Raw genomic sequence first — 25,853 nt, 5'->3', positions numbered from 1 at the left:
GCATTGATGACATCTTTATGATTTGGACCCATGGTACAGAGGCTCTAGAAGAATTCCACAGAAACTTTAACAATCTACACCCCACCATCAACTTATGCCTCGATTACAACGTGCAAGAGATACATTTCCTGGACACTACAGTACTAATCAAGGATGGCCTGATCAGTACCACACTGTACCAAAAACCTACTGATCGCTATACTTATCTACACCCTTCTAGTTTCCATCCTGCACACGTGACTAGATCCATTGTTTACAGTCAAGCTCTTAAGTACAATCGCATTTGCTCTGATCCAACTGACAGAGACCAAAAACTACAAGAACTTTACCAAATATTCATAAACCTGAATTACCCACCAGGAGAAGTAAAAAAAACAAATTGACAGGGCCAGACGAATACCCAGAGACCAGCTACTCCAAGATCGACCCAAAAAAGCCAAGAACAGAACACCACTGGTCATCACCTACAGCCCCCAACTCAGACCACTGCAACGAATTATTCAAGACCTACAACCGATCCTTAATGAGGATGCTACACTCCAGAAGGCCCTGGGTGACATGCCTGTTCTCTCCTACAGACAACCTCCCAACCTCATGAGGATCCTCACTAACAGCCACAGTCTATACCCCAGGAATACCAGTCCGGGAACCTTTCCCTGCAACAAAGCCCGCTGCCAGCTTTGTCCACATATCTTCTCTGGAAATACCATCACTGGACCTAACCAGGTTACTCACAGACTCACGGGCACTTTCTCATGCTCCTCTACTAACATCATATATGCCATCATGTGCCAACAATGCCCAGGTGCTTTGTATATTGGACAGACTTCTAACTCCCTTAGACAAAGGGTCAATGGGCACAAAACAGACATCAAAACACTCCAGATCCACAAACCAGTTAGTCAACATTTTAATGGAATGGGGCATTCTGTTAATGACCTAAAGGTATGTGTGTTACAGAAAAGGAATTATCGCACTGTTTTGGAAAGAGAAACATCTGAGCTGGCTTTTATATTCAAATTCGGCACATTAACACATGGTTTAAATCGTGATGGGAACTTTCTGAGTCACTATAGGGGCTTGTCTGCATACTTGGCTCAATCTAATTCTTGATCTTCCCCCCCGCCACCCCTTCACTCTCTGATTTGCTCACCTTGATTATCTTTTTCTGATTTGTCCTCCTTGCTTACTGTTTTTGGTTCTCTGTGTCTTAAATATTGAGTCTGTTCTGGTCTGGCTATGGTCTGAAGAAATGGGTCTGTCCCACAAAAGCTCACCTAATAAACCATTTAGCGAGTCTTTAAAGTGCTACTTGACTGCTTTTTGTTTTGATAGTTTACAGACTAGCACAGCTTCCTCTTTACTACTATTAAACATAGTAGATATTAGACTTTAAGTCATGAACAACCAGGAATTACACATAGCCAACAGTCTGCTATTAATTCCTTTGTTAAAGCTTATACCACAGGCAGAAATATCCAGGTCAGTTTCTCGGAAGTAACAAGTGCAAGAACAATTGGCATTTGTTGAAAAAAAAAAAATGTGAACTTTAATGTTCTATTGTGCCACAAGAGGAAAAAAGGGGTGAGAGAGGTGTTAAATTTTCTAGGTCTATAGCCAGAACTAGTTACCTTTTAAATTCATCATGATAGAACTCAGATTTGCATGTCACCATCTCACTGGCCTGATTATCATCACGACTTCTGACTCCACCAAATACATAAAGCTCTGAGGCAACTCCACATGCCACTGCCCCAAACCTGAGGGCCAAAAGAAGAAGGACACAAAGAATATTTAAGATATACATCCACAGTGCTGTACATGCCCTCCCACAATTCTCTAGCTCTTCCAAATTACACACAATTAGGTCAAGTATGAAGTAATATTTAAAACCACTCAAAAGTTATTGCATAGAATAGCGTGGGAGAGTATTTTTCTTGAGGCAAAGTTCTAAGTTCAAATTCAATATAAAGTAATACTAAAACAACACAATACGGTTTGTTTTTCCATGCTGTGTAATAATGGTAATTCTTGCAACACGAGGAGTCTACATGAAACAAACACCTTTGGCAAAGGATCCAAAGCTGCAATTGAGCAGTACTCGGAGCTCCTAGGAGCTAAAGGATCACAGGCAGCTTTGGTCATAGAGTTGTCTTAGGGTACGTCTTCACTACCCAGAAGATCAACCCAGTCAGGGTCAGTTTTCTAGGGTTCAATTTCACGCTCCTAGTAGAAACACACGAAATCAAACTATCACGGGTTGACAGTCGACCTGTATGCCTCGATCTCACTCTCCCGTTGACCTTCCTCAGCAAGGATAGCCAGGTAAGTTAAACTGTAGAAAAGTCAATTCCAGCTATGCCATTACCATAGCTAGAATTGCATGTCTACAATAAACTTTTAGGTCTCGTATAGAGTTGGCCTTAGAATACTACTCTAAATCGCAAAGGACTGTGTCAGCATCCAAAAATCAGTGGGGCCTACACCACGTACTGGCCCTTTCCTATCCCACCTCTCCAGCACTACAGATGGAATGGTAACAATGACTATTGACAAGGATACACTAGGGCAGAAAAATATATGTAAGTTATGCAACTCCAGCTATGTGAATTACATAGCTGAGTCGATGTATCTTACATCAATTTTCTGTGCCATCCTCACACCTGAAGGTCAATGGGAGAAGCTCTGACGACATCCCTTAATACTTGAGGTCGTGAGTAATGAGGTCAATGGGGACACCCTCAGCATTCAATTTAGCATGTCCCTACTAGACCAGCTAAATCGAACCCCCAGAAGATCAACTTCTGGAGTGTCAACTCTTTGGTAAGCCCTATGACAAGCGTTACGACAGCTTCAGCCCACCTGACAATTGAGTGAGACATGGAGGATCCACCCGGAGCCCTCTTTGCCAATTGTGGGACTCCTCTGCATTAGCAGGGTAGCACAAAACAGCTCAGCTTACCAGAAAACCCAGGCTTAGTGCCAGAACAGCTGCCAAGCCACTGACTAGTAAACATACACTAAACATCAGACATGCACAAAGCCATTTTGAAATTAATATTAACAGCTTATTAGTTTCTTTAAAAATAAGTGGGTTTGGGCCATATTTTTAATCCATATTATTTCTCATTTTAAATGAATTAACAAGTGTTTTTGTAACCTGGATGTGCACATGCATGTTATTCACCTTCTCTCTTTTAGTGGACAGATGGCTGTCCATTGCTGAGTCCTAGGGTCATAACACTCAACAGATTCAAACAGTTTTCCATAGGAGCCTCCACCCATGGCATAAATTTTCTTCTTCATAGCCGCATAGCAGGCAACCTTTAAAAAAAGTCAGAAGTTGAAATCTATAGTATCTTAGACCATACTTAGGCTGTGGCCACACTTGGCCAAAACTTCGAAATGGCCATGCTAATGGCCAAATTGAAGAATACTAATGAGGAGTTGAATTGAATATTCAGTACCTCATTAGCATTAGCACCCTTCCAGCCATGGTGCTTTGAAAGCGCCCCTTTCGAATACGTGCAGATCGGTGCGGCTACACAGAGGTCTTTTTCAAAAGGACCCCGTACACATTTCAAAATCCCCTTATTCCCCCCAGCCGAGAGGAATAAGGGGATTTTGAAATGTGAGGGTCCTTTTGAAAAGGACCCCTGTGTAGCCATGCCACAGCTGGAAGCGTGCTAATGCGGTGCTGAATATTCAATTGAGCACCTCATTAGTATTATTTGATTTGACCATTAGCATAGCCATTTTGAAGTTTTGGCCAAGTGTGGCCACAGCCTTAGTATTCTAGATGTGGCAATGAAGTCATCATTCAATAGTTAGAGTGTGTCGTAACAAGGAGACTATCTGAATAATAAGGAAGACTGCTTACTTAAAATTAATCTAAAATAAATAAATAAAAACTCCAAAATTTCTAGTTTCAAGCAAGAGGAAACATCAGTGTTTGCTTGAAAAGGAAAAATTCACACTGTTACCCACACCATTTTCACTTAGAATTACTCTGTAGAAACAATAGAACAAGTATCCCCCAAAACTGCATCTTATAACTAGCTAAAAATACAAGACATATTATGGATTGTGGCAACTATTATAAATAACAACAGTTCACTGGCTTACTTATGTATTTTTGGACAGATATTAAGAATGAAAGACAATTTTCACACAGGGCCAGAGTTACATTTGTACAGTGACTCCTACATTTTAAACTCATTTAGTTACATTTATTATACCCCCTAAAACGATTTGAGATTCTCTTCAACAAAATGTATTGACTGCAGAAAAGTGCATTTTTAACACTTAAAAAAGCAGCTCAATCAGCTGTAGGATATATTAGTTTATAAATGTTTATTAAACTGCAGTAATTGTACTAGTTTTTCTTAATTTATTCATTTTAGTTTCACATAAAAAGAGTTAAGTCAAAGTGAAATAAGATTTTATATCATTTTGAAAGGGCAGTATCATTAAAGTGAACATGCATTAAAAAACCCAGCACACGTTCCTTCTTTCATTTAAAAATTCATCATCATTGATGAATTTTGCATCTGAGGGAAAGATGAAAGCTACAGAAAAAGACCTTTGGTTTTTCCAAATTGCATCGCAATGCAAGATGTTCTAGACAGAATTTTAAAAGTGATATAATTTGATGTGACTGTTTTTCAATGAAAACAGCATGGTGGGAAGTGAAAAGGAGCTTCTCTCCTTTTAATTTATATATATTCTGTGTATATATTTTCATTGAAAAACATTCATGTCAAATAAAAGCTACAACATAAACAGTGCAAGTATTTGAATAGGGAATTAAAAAAACTCACTGTTTTATTACGTTTTTCTTACCTTCCTAACCATGGTTAGATTTGGCTGCTTGGTCCAAGTCTTGTTATAAATATCATAACACTCCATAGAGCTTAGCTCCCTTTCTCGATCCTCACCTCCCAGAATGTACACAATTCCATCAATCTCCACCAAACCAAAATTATGCCGTGCCTACAGGAGAGGACAAACATCGTAGTAGCACATTTACAGCAGAAGTGGATGTGTAACCATTTTTAAACACTTGTTCTACGTGCAGAAGTTTGTAACTCAGATCACTTCATTAAAAACACAGTTACAATGCAAAATAAACTCCAGAGCAAGATTTTATTCTCTAATTTAGAGTATAGGACAAATAAGAGCATTAAGTTAAAAGAGAGGTCCAAGAAGTGAATAGTAACATGTTTCTTTCTTATTCAAGGATCTAAGCTATGGACCACACTCTATTCTTCAACTCATCTGGAAGCAGGCACCTCCCCTTAGAATGACCAGGTCTGACCAATCAATGCTGTAGACAAAAAACCCTAGATTCATAATTCCCTCACTGGTCCAGCTCTCCTGCAGTTTAGCTTGAGTTCAAGTGTTTTTAAACACTTGCTTTCTCTAGCCTTACTCACAGTAGTCTGTAAAAAAAAAAAAAAAAAACAACACACACTGACACCAGTACAGATTCCATTGTTGTCACCAGCAGAGCTATGCTGAGCTGTCAGGTGCAAGGATGAGTTACTTCCAAAGGATATCTTTGGTGAAGGGAACCCTGCAGCACAATCAACAATTTCTTAAAGCAAATAAAACCCACAACCAGAACACCCCATAAATGTGACTTTCAGAACCTAAATTTGTATTTAGTGTTATAGTAGTCACTTTCTGATGGCAGCTAAAAGATTAAGAAGAAACAACAGACACCCTTCTTAGCCAAGCTGGGAAGATAACGTTCAAGTCACTTTCTATTCTACTCCTATTTCCTGCCCATCCTTCTGTATAGTACAATCTTCTCATCAGGTTAGATGCTCAAAAAGACAGGTTACTCACCGTAGTAACGGTGGTTCTTCGAGACGTGTCCCCGTGGGTGCTCCACAATAGGTGTCGGGCTCGCCCGGCGCCGCAGATCGGATCTTCCAAGCAGTTTCTGCCGGACCGCGCATGCGCCAGCGCGCGCACTTCCCTTGCGCGCTCCTGGCCACGTGCACGATCCGGTCCCCGCCAGTTCCTTGACCAACCGCCTCGGATGCTCCTGCAAAACACTAACAGAGATCCGAAGCGGGGAGGATGGGCGGGTAGTGGAGCACCCACGGGGACACATCTTGAAGAACCACCGTTACTACGGTGAGTAACCTGTCTTTCTTCTTCGAGTGTCCCTGTGGGTGCTCCACAATAGGTGACTACCCAGCAGTAACCCAAGATAGGAGGTGGGTAATCGGATTATGTGCAGCTTGTCCCCGAGAGGACCGCTGTCGAGAGACGGGTATCCTCTTGGAATACCCTGTGAAGGGCGTAATGTTTGGCGAAGGTGTCATAGGATGACCAGGTGGCCGCTCTGCAAATGTCTTTTAGCGCAACGCCCTTGAAAAAGGCTGTTGATGCCGCCACCACCCTAGTGGAATGAGCCCTGGGAGTGGCCAATAAAGGAGTCTTTTTGAGTTCGTAGCACATTTTTATGCAGGATACGATGTGCTTCAAGATTCTCTGCAAAGAGAGACCTTCTCCTTTCGATTTGGGAGCGAGAGAGACTAGGAGTCTATCCGTTTTCTGGAAGGACTTGGTCCTGTCTACATAGAAGGCTAGTGCCCTCCTCACGTCCAGGAGGTGTAGGCGCGCCTCTTTGTTAGAGTTATGAGGCTTTGGATAAAACGAGGGTAAAACAATAGGTTCGTTAATGTGAAACTCAGAAGAAACCTTGGGAACAAAGGCTGGATGCAGCCATATGGTTACCGCCTCCTTGGAAAAAACAGTGCAGGGTGGCGTTGCCATAACTGCCGCAAGCTCGCTCACCCTGCGAGCTGATGTAATTGCGAGAAGAAAGGTCGTCTTTATCGTAAGGAGGTGGAGGGAAACCGTGGCCAAGGGCTCAAACGGTGGTCCCGTTAGCGCGTTAAGCACGAGGTCCAAGTTCCACGAAGGTGGAAGCGGTTTCCGAGGGGGGTATAGGTTTACCAACCCTTTGAGGAACCTGGTAACCATGGGATGGGCGAACACCGTGTGCCCTTCCTCCTCGTGTCTGAACGCTGAAATGGCGGCAAGGTGGACCTTTAACAAGGATAGTGAGAGTCCTCCTCTCTTGAGGTCCAGTAAATACTCTCATATTACAGGTATAGGCACCGAAAGTGGGGCCAGCTGTTTGGTAGAACACCAAGCCATGAAGCGAGTCCATTTCTGCTTGTAGGTCTTCCTGGTGGAAGTCCTCCTGCTACTTTCTAGGACTTGCTGCACTTCCTCTGTGCATGTGCTCTCTAGGGAGCTGAGCCATGGATTAACCATGCTTGTAGTCGCAGGCCTTGGGGGTGCGGATGCACTATGGACCCCTGGGCTTGCGTGAGCAGATCCAGCGCCACCGGAAGAGGCATCAGTGGACGGTCCGACATGCGCAGGAGTAGGGGGAACCATTGCTGTCGATCCCACATTGGGACTATCAGGATCATTCAGGCTCCTTCCCTCCTGGCTTTCTGCAAGACTTTGTGGATCAGCACTGTGGGAGGAAAAGTGTAAAGCAGGGGGCCCCTCCACGAGATCGCGAACGCGTCCCCCAGGGACCCCCATCCCAGTCCTGCCCTGGAGCAGAATCGTGGGCACTTCTTGTTGTGTTGAGTGGCAAACAGGTCTATCTGGGGAAAACCCCATGCGTGGAAAATCGGTCGTAGCAGATCGGGACAGATCTGCCATTCGTGCGTGAGTGCAAAACGCATGCTCAGCTGGTCTGCCTTCACATTGTGAGCGCCTGGTAAGTACGAGGCTTTCAAGATTATATTGTTGGCGATGCACCAGTTCCATAACCGGACTGCTTCCGCACATAAGGCACGGGACCAAGCTCCTCCTTGCCGGTTTATATAAAACATGGTGGAGATATTGTCTGTACTGATCCCGACGACTTTGCCTTGTATATGGTCTCGAAAGCGTCTGCAGGCGTTGAACACTGCTCTGAGCTCCAGTATATTTATGTGCAGTGACTGCTCCGTGGAGGACCACAGCCCTTGAGTCACCTCTTCGCCCATGTGTGCTCCCCACCCTATGAAGGAGGCATCTGTAGTAAGAAAAACCGATATTTGTGGTTGGTGGAAGGGTACCCCTGTTAGCAAGTTCTTGGGGTTTACCCACCATTGCAGGGATTTGCGCACCTCTGTTGTGGGCAACACCACCCTGTGAATGGTGTGTGCTGCCGGTTTGTATACGCTCGCCAGCCAGTGCTGCATGCTGCGCATGTGTAACCTGGCCTTCTGTACTACGAACGTCGCCGCTGCCATGTGGCCCAGCAGCTGTAAGCACGTCAGGACCGGCACTGTAGGGCTGAAGGTGATGACCTGCACGAGGGAGCCGATGGCCCGAAAGCGAGTCTCTGGTAGATATACTCTCGCTGTAATAGAATTTATGCGTGCCCCTATGAACTCTATGTCCTGTGTGGGGTCTATCTTTGATTTTGCCAGATTGATAACCAGGCCGAGCGAAGAGAATGTGCCTGCTGTGACACGTATCATGCGTAGTACCTCCTCCTTCGAGGCCCCTTTGAGTAGGCAGTCGTCCAGATACGGGAATATAAATACCCCCTGTCTGTGCAGGTAGGCTGACACCACTGCCAAGGTCTTGGTGAAGACTCTGGGGGCCGAGGAGAGGCCAAACGGTAGGACCTTGTATTGAAAATGTTCTTTGCCTACCATGAACCGGAGGAATCGCCGGTGAGCCGGATGGATAGTGATGTGAAAATACGAGTCTTGTAAATCGAGGGCTGCGAACCAATCTCCATCGTCCAGTGCCGTAAGGATGGAGGCGATTGTGATCATCCGAAAGCATTGCTTGCGCAGGTACCGGTTGAGGCCTCGAAGATCTAAGATGGGCCTCCAGCCTCCTGTCTTTTTCTCCGTGAGGAAGTACCTCGAGTAGAACCCTTTTCCTTGCAGTTGCTCCGGCACTCTTTCCACTGCCCCTATGAGCATGAGATGGTCTACCTCCTGCTTGAGCCTCGCTACATGGGAGGCCTCCTGGAGGTGGGGCCTGGGTGGAGGTCGTGGCGGTGGGAGCGACTGGAAGGGGATGGCGTACCCCGTGGCTATGATCTCCAGCACCCATTTGTCTGTGGTGATCCTTTGCCACTGGTTGTAGAATGGTCGGAGGCGATGGTGGAATAGCCGCTTCGGATGACCTTGTGCGATGGTAGTGATGGCGCAGCCCTGGATCTGTGTGTCAAACTTGTGGCCTTTGGCCCTGCCCCGAGGACGCACGGCTCTGTTGTGAACGTCGCCTGGGAGTTCTGTACTGCTGGTGCTGTTGATGTCGCCCTTGCTCGTAACCCCTGTGGTACTGGGGACGCTGTTGCTGGTATTGGTACAGTCTTTGTTGAGGGTAGTACTTTTTCTTTCTGTATGGAGGGGTGTAAATCCCCAGGGTCCTAAGTGTGGCTCTTGAATCTTTACTGGAATAAGGACCGAGTAAGTTGATTCAGCAAACAGCTTCTGCAAGTCGAAGGGAAGATCGACTATCTTTGCCTGCAGATCCCTCGGTATACCCGAAGTCTGGAGCCAGGACTCCCTTCGCATCACCACTGCCATAGCTGTGGAACGTGCTGCTGTGTCCGCAACATCCAGGGCGATCTGAACTCCCGTCCTCGAGGCCGCGTAGCCTTCTTGCACGATGGCCTTGAGCACCGGTTTCTTGTCCTCTGGAAGCGAGTCCAGATTCTGTCTGCAGCCGACGGCGGTTAAGAGGAACTGGCGGGGACCGGATCGCGCACGTGGCCAGGAGCGTGCAAGGGAGCGGCGCGCGCCGGCGCATGCACGGTCCGGCAGAAACTGTTTGGAAGATCCGATCTGCGGCACCGGGCGAGCCCGACACCTATTGTGGAGCACCCACGGGGACACTCGAAGAAGAACTACTTTTATAGCTGTACATTTTTGTTAAAAAGGCCAATAAACTCTAATGGGTTATTTTATGAACAGAACCAAACAGAGTTCATAGGAAATTATGCAACTCGACTCTATAGCTTCAATAACCATGAACATTGACCACAGACTGCAGTTATTATAAATCTACGGTTGGCATCCAGGAAATACACATAAGAGTGAAAATCTGCATCATGGCTTTTGTTGGATTAATTGCAAGCAGCTGGAAAATCAAATTGGTCTGACCTATGTTGCATCCTGCAAGTACCATTAGTTCACAGTCCTTATGACTCCGATTGCCATACCATTTGAATGCCTCAAAGTCTTTTAATGTGTTTATCCTCACAACATTCCTTTTACACAGGAAATTACTGTTATCACCATTTTACAGAAAGGGAACTGAGGTACAGAGGGGCCAAGCGACCTGCTCAAGATCACAATGGAAGTCCGTGGCAGAGCAGGGATCTCAAATCCTCAGCTAGTGTTCCAACTACTACACCATCTTTCCTCTTTTTTCAAAGGAAAAATAAATGCTCATACAACTAGGAAGTGATCTTGCCTCATTCATTGGTGGCAAAGAACTCCATGAATTGGTATCAGGATCATACTTTTCTCCAGAGTTCAGAGTATCCTTATTTTCATCTTGACCTCCAAGTACAAACAAAAATCCTTCTGTAAAACAAAGTGCACATGAAGATTTTAAAACGGAAGGCATGCCAATACTTGTCACAAGGCACTGAATTACATCTTGGAAATCGCAGGCTCATAAGAACACCGTGTTAGACTACAGACTGGCAAAAGTTAGTAAGCATTCTCTTCCCTCTGGTTTAACACACGAGCACAGACTCTACAAGTCAAAGTCAGCACTGGTGTACATAGTGCAACACTACTGAAGTCACTGTGCAGTTACTTGAAAAGTAAAACATTCCCACCATGAAAGACTGAGCAGACTTCAGCAAAATATCAAATTATGATTCCAAGATCTTCACATTCAAGGGACGCCTCACAAAACAAAAAAGTGTATTGGGGGAAGGCCAGTAGGGAAAAGCAAATGTGTTCTTGCAGTTTGCTCTAATAAAGAGAGCTTCTTTACAAAGTATACCCCAGGTCTGAACCTGCTGAGTTTATACCTCCATTAGCTTTTTGTTACAGAAATACGCTGTTACTTACCTGCTGAGAGTACTCCATGATTGATCCTTGGAATGCTCATAGGGGCAAGTTCAATCCAGAGTTGCCTATTAGGATCATAAAGAGGGCACATGCATCGCATCGCAGCTGTTGGTTTCCGTGACCTGAAAAATTAGATAATACACATTACCATCTATATAGATAGATATGAATACTTACAAACACAGGGTCACTGAGTTTCCTTGATTAATTATGTATTTTAAGTCTATATTCATGAACATATATCTGGAAAATGCCACAAAGAAACAGTCATAGAACAAGAGACCTTACAATCTAAGTTTGAAAAGGTACAGACAAAAGGGAGGGAGATGAAGAAAATATGTGAGGCAAAGTAATTAGATACAGCCCTAGTTAAGGAGGAATCTAGTACAGGTTGAACCTCTCTAATCCAGAACGCTCTCATCCAGCAAACTCTGTAATCCAGCATGATTTTAGTTAGCCGGATGACCACTTATGGGTGTGGCTAAACTTCCCGTGGCCCCATAATGTTTGTTTACAGCCACCAGTCCTGGCTCACAGTGTTCTGTGATGTTATTTAGCTGTAATTTGCCCCTAAATGTCTTCTAAGGGCCCAGTAAGCAGTGGAAGTGTTGCTCTTGTTCTAGAAAATACTGACCTCCCATCGTCCGGCAAATTCTCTCATCCGGCACTAGTCAGGTCCTGAGGGTGCTGGATGACAGAGGTTCATCCTGTATATATTTTACAGTGTGTCTGTCTGTACTACATTTGATCAAGAACTCCTCTTAAACCATAAGACCAACCACCACGAAATTTGGTGCGCGGCTTACCCTTACCTTAACTTAAACCAAGGTCAGAGTTTGGCTGCACCTGGAAAGTGGAAAATGTGAAATCCCAGGATTTCCCAGAACATGGAAAGGCAGTGGCACTGACAGGAGGGACAACATACTTCAGACTCACCACTGGGGGGCAGTGAGTGCAGGGAAAAGCAATACTGCATAGTGCTCCCAGGGGACATCTGCAGCAGCAGGAAAACAAGAGGCCACGTGGAAATGGGGCTCTCGACCCTACCTGCCACTGGACAGGTAAGTGCGCCCTCTTCCCACCATGCTACACAGGGAGTGCCCTGCTGCTGCTCCCTCGAAACCCTTCACCACAATTAATCCTCCCAGACATGCTGGGGCCCGGAAACCTGGTCCTGCCCCTCCCCCAACTCATGATGGGGCAAGGGAAAGCTCAGCGCTGCAGCCTGGCCTTGGCCGCCACCACACTTCCTAGAGCTGGGGTAAGGGCTCCATCCCCACTGGGGCCAGCCCCCCTCCCCCGTAGGAACAAGTGGGAGAACTGGGAGCTGCAGCTCAAACTGCCTACCCCTTCAAGACAAGTACTGGGGACCACGAGTCGCAGCCCCACACCCGCCCACCAACCCAGGAACAGGTGCATGCATGGGGTAAGGGAGACTGGAAGACACAGCCCAAACTGGCCACCCACGCTGTGATGACAGATGGCGGTGCCAGGGGTCACAGACTGACCTGATCTCCCATCCCAGGGACAGGCAGGGGAGATGGGCCAGGAGCAGGAAAAAAACTTCAGCTGAAGACCCAAGCAACATTGGGTATATGCTAGTTTCATATAAAAAGCAGAACATACTAACATTTCTCCTCCCATTAGAATGTAACTAAATGGGACATGTTACTGAGTTTTTAATCACTTGTGAGCAGAGGTCGGAGCTTGGTCAGCAAAGAACAAAATCTTTTTCCCATCGCAACAAAATACTTGAGAAACAAAAGGGGATTAGTCTGGGAGAATGGGCATTGTCAAAATGTAACAGACAATCATGCCCTGATGCTAAAGCAGGCATTTAATATTTTATTGAACTGCAACATGGATCGGGGGGCCGGAGTGGAACTCTAAGGAAAGGTGTTACTTTGGTGTTCCATATGCATTCCCATTCAGGACTGTCACTTCAGTTTGTGATTAGGTTTTTTTGTATGATGTCTCAAACATGTCAAGCACCATGATAATACCGAGTATTCATATTTTAACACTTGTTAATTTAAACTTCTGCAAATCTACCATTAAGTATGTTGTTCACCAAAGAAATTTGACATTCTAAAATAGAGCAACATGAGGGTGACCCAGGCACAGCCAACCATGCTAAAAAACAACTTCTGTAATTGTGCCAATTGGTGCAGCACTAAATAAGTTAATACTAACTTTACTTCAGCGTTAATTTTTATGAATGTTACCACCTGCCTATTAATTGCTTAAATTCTATAAGTCATTTCTGTCATAACTAACTGAATATTTACAAAAACAACAAGTAGTCCTGTGGCACTTTATAGACTAACATATTTTGGAGCATAAGCTTAACGAGCACATAATCTGACAAAGCAGGTCTTTGCCCACAAAACCTCATACTCCAAAATATCCGTTAGTCTGTAAAGGTGCCACAGGACTTCTTGTTTTTGAAGACACAGACTAACTCAGCTGCCTCTCTGATACTTGAATACTTACACTCTTTCTTCACCACCAACAGTCACGATACACTCAGAATAACCTCTGGGTTTGAAAGAAGCTAGCATGGCCTCCCCCTGCTGTGGTGGAGTGAGTGGAATGTTGCTACATTCTTTGACGATCTCTCGTACCAGTGGTTCACTCATCATCTGCTCACGCAAATAAGATGAATCTAATCCCGAAACCCACACTGCTGACATGACATCCTTCAGGTGAACCTAGAGAACCAGAAACATTCATAATTTCCAAAACGCTTAAAAAAATGGAATTTTGTTCATCATACTTCAGGAAACATCTCATAGGGAAGTCTCATGTGATAGATTTCTTTTATACACAGAAAATGCTGAAAAATATTTTATGGATAAAACAAACAATTTCTAAATAATTATTTTAGAAAGCACAACTGCCAATAATCCAACACTCACCTTGTTCATCAAAATACATAAAAACTAATACCATTATTTCATTCAGTGCTCTTATCTGCAACAAGAAAGGGAGGCTGCATCTATATTATAAAACAAGACTTCAGTTTACAAGTCCTAATTTACTTTCCATATTTATATACGGTGTGATATGTAAACCCTAGAAATTCAAGTATACAGGAAAAAGAAAATGTATCTCCATGGTATTCTCATCAGGTAATTTTAAACAGCCACAGAATGCAAACTCAATTTATTAAGCAAATTTCTTAATTTAGTACCCCCTACCTTTCTTAATTCTGAGTCATGGGAGATCCATCTAATTACTGCTTCAAATACATATCTTTCATTACCAACATTCAGCTTTTCCAGAGAAAGCACTTCTTTCAGTTTTTGGGGACTCAGTTCTAGGAACTCCTCTGTGCTGCTGACATCTCGGAAGTGAGTTTCCAGATACTCTGAGGCAAGGTAGTGGACATGGCGCAAACAATAGTGCAGTGCAAAGTCCCGAATACCAATACAGTTCTCAGCAGCTATACAGCCTTCTAAAAACTCACAGCAGAGAGTTTTAAGGTCTGTAAGAAGCAGGAGATCAGCTGCCTGCACAACATCTTGGATCGTGTCTTCATTTAGCCTGATCTGCAAGAATTTATTGAGAAGAGTTATTATTCACAAATCACTGCCTGATATAACTTTATAACTAATGCTTAGAATGGGTCTCTACTATTGCTCATATAACTTACATTACTCAGGATGTTTTAAAAAAGACCACTGTAAGTGACACAAGGTATAACTACCTACACACTGTCCACATCAGGGCCACGTCAGCAGATGTTTTTCTGCCAACATAGCTTCTGACTCTCATGAAGGGGCAGTAATTATCCCATTGGCATAGTGTCTTCATTGAGCACGCTAGAACTGCATGAGTGCAGCTATACCAATACAGGCCGTGTCTATACTAGCCAAAAACTTCAAAATGGCCATGCAAATGGCCATTTCGAATTTTACTAATGAAGTGCTGAAATACATATTCAGCGCCTCATTAGCACGCAGGCAGCCGCAGCACTTCGAAATTGACGCGGCTCGTCCAGACAGAGCTCCTTTTCGAAAGGACCCCAGCTACTTCGAAGTGCCCTTATTCCTATGAGCAGATGGGAATAAGGGCACTTCGAAGTAGCCGGCGTCCTTTCGAAAAGGAGCCCTGTCTGGACAAGCTGTGCAACGGTGAGCCGCGTCAATTTCAAAGTGCCACGGCCGCCCGCATGCTAATGAGGCGCTGAATATGTATTTCAGCACTTCATTAGTAAACTTCAAAATGGCCATTTGCATGGCCATTTCGAAGTTTTTGGCTTGTGTAGACGTAGCCACAGCGTTTCAGTGCAAACCTTCCCTTAGTGGCTGAATAATGGAAGGCACCATGAAATTGTTAAACTCATCCAGGAAAATGAATTATATAGTTGCTGTTAAAACAGATTAACGCACACACAGAAGAGACATTACAGCCCCAACTGCACTGGTTTCACCTTTCCTGTGGCCTTGACAACTAAATTTGGTGACCTGTTTGAAATTTATTTTGCAATGTCAATCTGGTTCCTGATGGACAAAACAAAAGCTGATTTTAATCTGTGTTTAGCTGGGAGTCTTGGTAGGGACTGAGGAAGGTTGAAGTTGATGGATACTGGGGAGGCACTGAGGAGGGAAGCTTGTACTGCCCCAGACAGAAAATGTTCTGTGAAGGTCTTCAGTCTCCCAAACAGCCAACCCAGACACCTTTCACAAGCACAAAAAAAAAAAAAAAAAAAAAAAAAAAAAAAAAATCACACATGCTCTAAAACTAGCTCAGTAAAAACCTGGTAGGTTTTGTTTGTTTAAGTTTAACACTTACTGTTTTTTGTTTCTCAAGATGCACAACATTAAGCAGAACAAGAGAAGCACACCTGAAGTGCTTACAATCTAGTTTTGGTTCATATTAGTAGCCTGGATTCTGACTACAGAAGTCATTTCACAGCGAAGACTTAAAGCACAAAGTTCATTATTTCTGCCATTTTTGAATGGCAGTAAGACAAAGAGCAAGGAGCTCTCTCTACTTGGTGCCGCTGAATTTGGGGGTGAGAGATGCAGTAATTCTGTTAAGCGCCATACCTGCCCACTGAAGATGTAATCCAGTATCTCTCTCATGATTTCAACAGATATTCCTTCAAGTTCAATCTTGTATGTAGATCCATCATCTTTGGGAGGATTATAGTTTAATTTTGTTCTGGGGAGACAAAGACAACAAACTTATAAAGAATAGTCTCTCATAAAAAACAGATGAAGAAATGGGAATACAAACAACTAGAGATGAGGGCAGGAGGGTATATACACTATTAATACTAGGTATAGCAGTTGGTTTTCTTTAAGAAATTCAAAAAGGTTAAGCCATAAGTTCTCTTAAGCTATTACACTGAAAGGCTTAGATGTATATTTATACTTTGAAGACAGTCTATATAAAACAGACCAAAAAGACTGCATGTTTATTACCTTTCAAAGACTCCATACCAAATTTGTTCAATTTACAGATTTTTCCACCTGTGACATGCTAGTCTTGCAAACTGTACTTGGATCTAAAAGCACCATCTGTCTGGCTTACCCATCACTAACATTCTCAAAGAGCACAAAGTTAAAACATTTCTGCTGATGAAGCATTAGGGAAATAGACCCCAGCCCATCATCTTAAAGCTGTGGGAGCTCTTATTCTGTGAGTTGCCGTAAATGCAAAAAAACTATTTAATTTTCTGGTATGACAATGTATTGACAGGGAGTGAAGATATTCAAATCAATTCACATGCTAAAGAGTCACTTTTTAAACACGATGGCGATATCTACACTACCAAATAACTTAAGGTAACTTCAAAGTAAGGGGCTACTTCGAAGTAGCCTGCAGAATACCTACACACACTTTTCCTTACTTCGAAGTAAGGGAGGCTAACTTCGGAGTAATGCCTTACTTCAAAGTTTATAGTCTAAGTAGGGTGTGTGTAAATGTTCTGCATTCACTACGTCGAAGTAAGGGATCTGCCAAGGAGCACCCCGCAGAGGACGGGTGCAGTCTGGCCAGCCCAGGCAGGGCTCTATGATCCCTGTCGGCTGTCTTAAAGGAAGCAGCTCCCCAGCAACCCCAGGCAGGAAGCTGACACTGTGTCACAAGCAGGGGCAGCACAAGCTCTCCCTCAGATTGCCCCTGCTCGACGCACTAGCCAGACTCCGCATCCCCTGGCCACCATGGCAGCACACCAGGAACCCTCTCCCCACCACGGCCCCGGGAGCCCCAGACAAGGAGTCTGAGGGCTCACAGTGCCCAGGCAAGGGCCATACCAAGAGGGGACCCTCCTGGTCCGAGGGGGAGCTGACAGACCTCCTTGCTCTGTGGAGGGAAGAGAAGGAGGTCCTTCAGCAAACTGGCGCCTGTCAGCGCCACGCCAAGGCCTTTGAAAAGCTGGCCAGTGGGCTCGCTGCCTGAGGCCACCCCGTCCAAACTGGAAGCAGCGTGCAGGTAAAAGTGAAGGAACTGAGGCAGGCATACATCAAAGCCCACAATGCTGCCAGCTGGTCAGGCGCATGGCCGGTGCACTGCCCCCACTATAGGGAGCTGCACAGACTCCTGGGGCTGAGGGAGGCAGCCACCCCGGAGCACTTTGTTGACACCACTGATCCTCCCCCACAAACAGCGACAAGGAGGCAGGCCCCTCCAGCTCCACCAGCCCCTCGCATGGCAACCAGCCCACTGAGACTGAGGGTGATGACAAGGGCTCCAGTGACAGGACTCATCATCGCCCTCCCCTCCAGGACACCCAGCAAAGTCTCATCCACCCCGAGAGCCCCGGGAGGTTGCAGCTGGTATGTAGAGGGTGAGCAGGATGTTCCAAGGGCTGGGGATGTGGCCCCCACCCCAGAACAGCACTGTGGGGCACACACCTAGGGACAGGAGAGGGAACACGAGCCGACCCTCACCAGGCGAGAACCTCTGGGAACCCAGGATCCCACAGAAGGGCTTGTGGGCTCTGCCTGCATCATTTCCTGGCCCTTTACTTCAAAGTAGGGGCTATTGTGTGTAGACATTTTACTTCAAAGTGTGGGGGGGAGCCTACTTTGAAGTAAGGCAGGTAGTTTTTGTGTGCAGATGCTCTACTCCAAAGTTACTTATTTCCAAGTTATATTTCAAAGTAAGCAACTGTGAAGTTATTTTGTAGTGTAGATGTGGCCTATGAGCCAACCTAACTACCCATCTGATTATCAGAGTTTTATGGGCAAAGGCCTTGGATTTATTTAATCAACTTCTAAAACATTCCACAATTACTGTTTACTAGCAACTGTATAATGCTATGAAGGCTATTAACTCAATAAAATAGGACTAGAGGCACCAGAAGAATGCAGTAACAGCTTTTGCTTTCATAAACTGCCTAGAAAAGAAAGAGAAATATCACTAAGTGCTTATCAGTAGAAAATGCCATCTATCTAGCCTAAGAGCAACTATAGTAAAATCACTTTCAAATGACAAAAACAAGAAAGCATGAATATCAGAACAATTTGGTTTCACTACTACTACTGAGATTATATTTTAAATGAAAGCTGAAAAATAAACTCTTCCTAGGTAATTCTTACAGCACATTCTTTTCTGTGAGACAGACTGACAGAAGTAATTTCTTAGTTAATTTGCAGCCTTATTCTGCCATCTTTGCTCACATTAAATACAGGTTCAACATCTCTTTTCCAGCACTCTCAGGACCTAACCAGTGCTGGGCGAGAGAATTTGCTGGATGACAGGAGGTATATATTTTCTAGAACATTACCAGTACTTTCACTGCTTACTGGGCTCTTGGAAGACCCTTACACATAAAATAGAGCTAAATAACAGCACAAAAACACAGAGCTAGGACTGGCGGCTGTAAACAAATTTTATGGGATCACAGGCAACTTGGGCACACCCATGACAGGTGGTTGTCTAGCTAACTAAAATCATGCCAGATTACAGATGTTGCCAGACAAGAGTGTTCCAGATTAGAGAGGTTCAACCTGTACATTTTAAAATTGAATAGTGTCTAACGTCAGTATAAAACCCTGAAGTTGCATCCTATTCATTCAGTAATAACAAATGTAAAATGTTGCATGTGCATTTATTTTCAGATACCCATAAATAAATGTTATTAAATCCCGTCTTCCTGTTTGGAAACCACAGAGCATATAGGATAACCGTTACACAAGTGAGCAAAAAAGTGTGCGATATCAAATGTGCAAATCCAGAATGTGCTCTCTTACATCATTCAAGGAAATATGATCTTTGAGTCAGTTTAAAAGCCATTGTTTAAGAAAATATGAAAAATGGAACGACAGCTGTTTAGTAGACACATACAAATCCCATACTAAAAAGGAATACAGGTTGAACCTCTCTAGTTCAGCACCCTGGGGCCTGATGTATATCAAACCAGAGAATTTGCTGAACCACAGACAGTTTGTCTAGCAGTATTACCAATATGTCCACTGCTTACTGGGCTCTTAGCTCTAATTTACCCCTAAATATCTTCTAATTAATAGCATAGAACACTTACAGCCAGGACTAGTGGCTGTAAAACTTTATGGGCATGCAGGAAACTTGGCCATACCCATAATAAGTGGACATCTGACTAACTAAGATCATGCTGGACCACAAATGTTGCCCAACCACAGTGTGCCAGACTAGAGAGGTTTAACCTGTACCTCAGATGCAAAGAGCAGATCGGTGTTTAAAGAAACTCTGACGTTGTCTAGAACTAAACTTTCACATCCAAAAAAAAAAAAAAAAAAAACATAAAACCACTTCAGCAGATTCATACCATCCAAAAAAATCAGTAAAATGTGAAGTGACACTACTCTTGGTCACTTTAAATTTGATTCTTCTAGGCACATAAGTATTTTACTTATGACATATTCACCTTCCAGTTTGCTGAGACATTGGAAGTATCTTTCCCACATCCAAAGAAACCCTCTCTCTTCCCCCCCAAGGGAAGTTATTCCAATAAAAGGTGTTACGTCACCCATCCTGGGTCTCTAAAATAGAGATAAGCAACCTGGGCTAATGAGTGCTGCTTGAGTATCCCTCCATCTCAGGAGGCTGCAAGATTGTCATAATGTAGATAGTCTCCCAGGACAGGGTAATTTCGCTATCTTTGCTTCCATAGCAGGAATTTGCAAGGTGTGTGGACTAAACTGTAGCAGTGCTTTGATTGGATGCAGAGAGAGCACATGACACTCAGTCAATGTTGTGTGCAATCAGTGCGTACCTTACTTCACATGTATGTAACTAATAATACCAGGAGGAAAAATATTATGCAGATGGAAGCCAACAGAATTTGGCAACCCTGCAGGTGAGCAATGGTAAACAATGTTTCACAGACCACATAGAACCCCGATGAGCTGCAGTTTATTCATGACCTCACTGCTCTAATATCTAGAGATCTTCCAAATTCATGGCCATGAAAAACAAGCCACAGATTGTGAGAACTAGTCTTCTATGTGCTTCTTCCCTATTAGTGTTTCCCAAAGTGTGGTATGCAAAAGGATTTCAATGGGTACGCAGCAGAAAATAAATTACTGAAATCCGGAAATAAGCATTAGGACAGCATGGGGTGGGCGGGGAAGCTGATAGGGATGAACTCCCGAAAGAGGTACGTGAACGTGTTAAGTTTGGGAAACACTGATATACTACAGAAAGTAATGAGGGAGACCAGCATTTCTCAAATTAGGACCCTGAAACAAGAGATATTTGTTAGTGTGGAGGGTACCACAGTATTATCACCTTTATTTCAGAGCAGAGTGGCCATAGAGCACTGACGGTTGGTTGGGTACCCAGCTCTGAAGGAAGCATGCAGCAACAATGCACAAGGAAGAGTGGCAATACCATATCACACTACCCTTACTTCTGTCCTGTTACCATCAGAGCTGGGTGGCTGGACACTGGCAGCTGCCGCCTGAGGGCCCACCTCTGCAGGCAGTAGTGCAGAAGTAAAGTTGGCAGTACATACCATGACATCTTTACTACTGTGCTGCTGCTAGAGGAAGCTCTGCCTTTAGAGCTGGGCTCCCCATCAGCAGCAGCCCCTCTCCAGATGCCCAGCTCTAAAGGTAGCACTGCTGCCAGCAGTAACACAGAAGTAAGGGAAGCAGTAGTACGAACCCCTTCTAAAATAAGGGGCTGTGACCCCCATCCCATTTCACTTTGGGCCAGGACACCTACCAATTATAGTATCTTAAAATTTCAGATTTCAATAGGAGATATCATTAAATTTATGTTTTTTAAAACTCCCTGACTGTGAAACTGACAGAGATGGACCACAAATTTGGTAGGGTCCTACTCATGTCCAACCAGCTCAGACATTTTCGAAAGGAAAAAACTCAGCCAGTCTCTCTCTCTCTCTCTCTCTCACACACACACAATCCAATTTCAGCCTTTTTGAAGCATACTGTCCTAGTCTTGCGTATCACAACTGACTACAGTAAGAAAGTCTCAGTCAGAGTCTTCATGGTCTGTTACTTTACCTTTGATAGGTTACAATCAGAAATGAAAATTTTCTGACTTTGAAATTAAAAGTAAAAAATTCTCAACTATTTTATTTCATGCTGAAAACCATTCAGAATGCCAATAAAGCTCTATTGGGATGACGAAACAAAACCCAAGCAGTAAACATCTACAAGCTCTCTCTAGTTAAACACCCACACACCCCTTCTAAACTATCAATTTGCACTAGAAAGATTAAGGCATAGCTAAACTATAGCTAGACCAGCAAACTACTGTCCCTGCTTAGATACATCTTTTAACAGCAAGATATTTGTTGCTGGTATAGTTGCTTCTACACTATGGCTTTGGGCAGTTCTATCCATTACCAACTCTGCTATCTTGACAGATTTCTAGTGCACACCTGGCATAAGACTAAAGAAGGTTTGTCATAGAGACTCAACCCAAAATTAAAATGTAAGCTCTACTCAATTCTAGTTAGAGGGATTTGAGCACATCAAGGCAATACTCCAGATTCCCAATCAATAATAAGCACTGAAACCTCCTATGCAGATTTCGAGGTACAAACTTTCTCACCTCAAGACACAGTTAAGGCTAACTTAGTCTCTATTCAGGTCCCACATATGAGTTCAGGAGACAGAGTACCACCTTCCCACTAATTACTAGTTAAGTCTTGTTTAATGTTATCATTACAAAAGCTAGATTTTTTTTTAAAATGTGCCTGGTTTTATAGCTGTAATACCTTTCTCTCCTAAAACTTGAATTCTGCATATGCAAAATTTTAGATCATATTATAATACAGGTCAGACAAAGGAACATGATGAAGCAGTTTACCGCCACCCACCAGCTCCTTAAAAATACATGTCTCATGAAACAAGTAGGATTTCTGTTTCAGGTCACACAGCTCTTTGGCAGCACACATGAAAGATACCCGTCTCCACCACACCCTGGAAAGAGCGCCAACTTTCCAAATATTTTGCCTACGTACTTGGTTTTTAGGTGTTCTGTAATGAATGAGCAATGTCAGGTCCCAAGGCAAAATAATGCAAACAGCTCAGTTTAAAACATAAAAGTGCATGCGTATGGAGGAAGAGGGCATTGAGACAACTCTTTTGTTTATTATTTTTTGCTTTGTTAGAAGGAGAAGAAAAGGATTGCATATCATTTAAAGTTTTGCCAGAGCACAGAAAAAATTAAGTTTGGCTAAAAATGAAATAATTAAGGTTTTGCATATTATATGAGGAATGAGACCATTCCTTCAACAGAAGCCACAGAAAGAGACAGCTAATACATAGCATTCAGCATGTTTTTCTAGCACCATCCACATTTCTAAGAGAGTCCTCCATTTCCATAGGTCACTGGAATTTTTGTTTCATTTTGGTTTTTTTTTTTTTTTTTTTTTTTTTTTTTTTTTTTTAAGGTTAGATCATGATTTCACTTCATCATCATCAATAACCGTGGGCTCAGCGCCCATTGGTGTCTGATGCCTCTCTCACTGTTTCCTTCCATCTTTCCCTATCCAGTGCAGAGTGTCTTAGTTTCTGTAGACTAGCTCTGCACCAATCTACTACATCATCTATCCATTTTCTGTGGGGTCTGCCTCTCTTATTCGAACCGTCCATTATGCCGAATACTAGGGTCTTGATTTTTTTGTTCGTTATTCATTCTGCAAATATGTCCAAACAGTTGTAGCTTCCATTTTATAACCTTCTGCAGCAGGTTCTCTTTTGGCTGTATCTTCCTATATAACCCCTCATCGGTGACCTTCTGCATCCATCCTATTCTCAGAATCTTTCTAGAACAACTCCTTTCGAATGCCAATATTCTTCTTTTTGAATCTTTGGTTATCACCCTTGTCTCACATCCATACAACATGCTGCTGAATACACACGTTTTCAAGACCCCCAGCTTCATTCTTATGCTAATTGCTTTGCTTTTCCAGATCTTATCCATTGCCTTCAAACTTGCTCTTGCTTTCGCTATTCTAGTCCCTATTTCCTTCTTACAGTCTAGATGATATGTTATGTTGCTCCCCAGACATGTGAGCTTCTCTACATTTTCTAGTTCAATACGATCGACTGATCTTCCTTCCTATTTCCTTATCTCCAAATACCACTGTTTTTGTCCTATCAATGGTCATAATCAGTCCATACCGCTTCCCTTCTTCGTTTACCACCCACACCATTTTCACTAGCTTCTCCTCATCTTCCTCAATGATACACTTGCCCCACTATAAATCTGATGTTATTCTGCTGCCATCAATGCATTTAGAATTTATAGCCAGTGTGAATTCAAACCTGGCCTTCAATCTCTAGTTAAACCTGCAGCTTTGCCTATAGTTGGGATTTAGGAATGAGACACAAGGTGAATTGATTGAAATCACCAAGTGTGAAGCCTTGATTTAAATCACTAATCAACTTTTCCACTTGTGCTTCACTTATTTTCCAAAAAGTCTAAAGACAAATTCACATTGGTTGATACAACTACTAAAACATGTTGATTTACAACTAAATAGAGCCTTTACACTAAATGTAGTGCACCTTCTTGGTACATAGGAAAATATGCTATAATTATGTGCATTTATTTAAGCAATCATAAAGCTTACTGTTTTCAGATCCTTATTTTTAGTTGTACATTTTTAGTAAGTTAAAAAAATGGTAAATGAACGATGGAATGAAGTATTCATAACTTGATACTTCAACCAATCAAATCTTAAAGAGTAAGCCTATAAAACTAGTCCCTGAGACTGGGGAAGCACTACAGATGATCCTGATGAGATACATGATGGCGTATCTGAGAATCAGAGGCTAACTTGCAATGCCTGTGATAATTCTTGCACTGAGGATGACAGCCACTTGCTTCCCCACAAAATCAAACCCATAATACACTACACTACAATACATAATACACCTACTGTGTCATGTGTGACATTTAACTCCAAAGATCAGATTTTTCGCCCCGACTTTTCTTTATATACAGAAGTAGACTTAAAACATTTTGGTAAAAGGTTTCTGGGCATTTAAAGTATTTATATTTATTTAAATGTTTTATGACATAATAAATTTAAGCCTTCGCACACAATTCAGATTTTAAAAGCATTCATTTTAACTAAGACAATTATCATTCAAATAAGATTAAAAACCCCAATGTAAACTGAAAAAAAATTATTAACTACTAATCAGTGGGCAGAAACTACTGTACTCTGCCTGGGCAAAACCCAAGCAGATACAACTTGCAACAGTTGAGTTTATACTGGTCCTAAATTTAATCACAACTGGTACAAACTGCATAGTAACAGAGAGTAAGCCGTGCTACTCTAGACACTATCAAAACAAAAAGCAGTCAAGTAGCACTTTAAAGACTAGCAAAATAGTTTATTAGGTGAGCTTTCGTGGGACAGACCCACTTCTTCAGACCATAGCCAGACCAGAACAGACTCAATATTTAAGACACAGAGAACCAAAAACAGTAAGCAAGGAGGACAAATCAGAAAAAGATAATCAAGGTGAGCAAATCAGAGAGTGGAGGGGTGGGGGGGAAGATCAAGAATTAGACTGAGCCAAGTATGCAGACGAGCCCCTATAGTGACTAAGAAAGTTCACATCCCGATTTAAACCATGTGTTAATATTCCGAATTTGAATATAAATGTCAATTCGTCGCGATATCGCTCCTTTGTAGAAAGGGAAACGGATGAATTGACATTTATATTCAAATTCGGAATATTAACACATGGTTTAAATCGGGATGTGAACTTTCTTAGTCACTATAGGGGCTCGTCTGCATACTTGGCTCAGTCTAATTCTTGATCTTCCCCCCCACCCCTCCACTCTCTGATTTGCTCACCTTGATTATCTTTTTCTGATTTGTCCTCCTTGCTTACTGTTTTTGGTTCTCTGTGTCTTAAATATTGAGTCTGTTCTGGTCTGGCTATGGTCTGAAGAAGTGGGTCTGTCCCACGAAAGCTCACCTAATAAACTATTTTGCTAGTCTTTAAAGTGCTACTTGACTGCTTTTTGTTTTGGTACAAACTGCAGTTTTCCTTTTCTACTTTTGTGGTTTGTAGTGATATAGTTGCACAGGATGCTGGTCACTGATGGGAGAATCACAACTAAGCCTAGGGCAGAAAACTTTGTCCACCCTTGTTGTCATTGGTGACAAGTATATCTGAAAGCGCTGATTACAGCTTATCTTGATTTGAAATGTGATCATAACCAGTTCAGCTATTCTCATCAGCAATGGGTATATTCTCCAGTATAAACAGGGCTTAGGACATGCCCTATTGTATTAAAAGCACATTTTAAGAATTCTTAGTTTTTTGCGCCAAGGCATCTGGAAAG

At 43.1% G+C, this 25,853-nt stretch overlaps 1 protein-coding gene across 1 annotated transcript in view; it reads right to left on the bottom strand.

The window, feature by feature from the left end:
• Positions 1–25,853, bottom strand: part of GAN (gigaxonin) — a 61,394-nt gene that overhangs the window by 22,844 nt on the left and 12,697 nt on the right. Inside the window, exons 2-9 of the mRNA XM_075008768.1 lie at positions 16,130–16,244; positions 14,276–14,626; positions 13,569–13,786; positions 11,076–11,197; positions 10,465–10,577; positions 4,843–4,992; positions 3,188–3,324; positions 1,632–1,760 (exon numbers count right to left, since the gene is read on the bottom strand). Of these exons, the coding sequence (XP_074864869.1) occupies positions 1,632–1,760; positions 3,188–3,324; positions 4,843–4,992; positions 10,465–10,577; positions 11,076–11,197; positions 13,569–13,786; positions 14,276–14,626; positions 16,130–16,244 (1,335 nt within the window). The remainder of the gene's footprint in view (positions 1–1,631; positions 1,761–3,187; positions 3,325–4,842; positions 4,993–10,464; positions 10,578–11,075; positions 11,198–13,568; positions 13,787–14,275; positions 14,627–16,129; positions 16,245–25,853) is intronic.

The sequence above is a fragment of the Carettochelys insculpta genome, chromosome 14 (genome assembly GCF_033958435.1).
Source record: "Carettochelys insculpta isolate YL-2023 chromosome 14, ASM3395843v1, whole genome shotgun sequence".
Classification (NCBI taxonomy): domain Eukaryota; kingdom Metazoa; phylum Chordata; order Testudines; family Carettochelyidae; genus Carettochelys; species Carettochelys insculpta.
The sequence above is the reverse complement of the archived record's forward strand: the minus strand, read 5'-3'. Positions and strand labels throughout refer to the sequence as shown.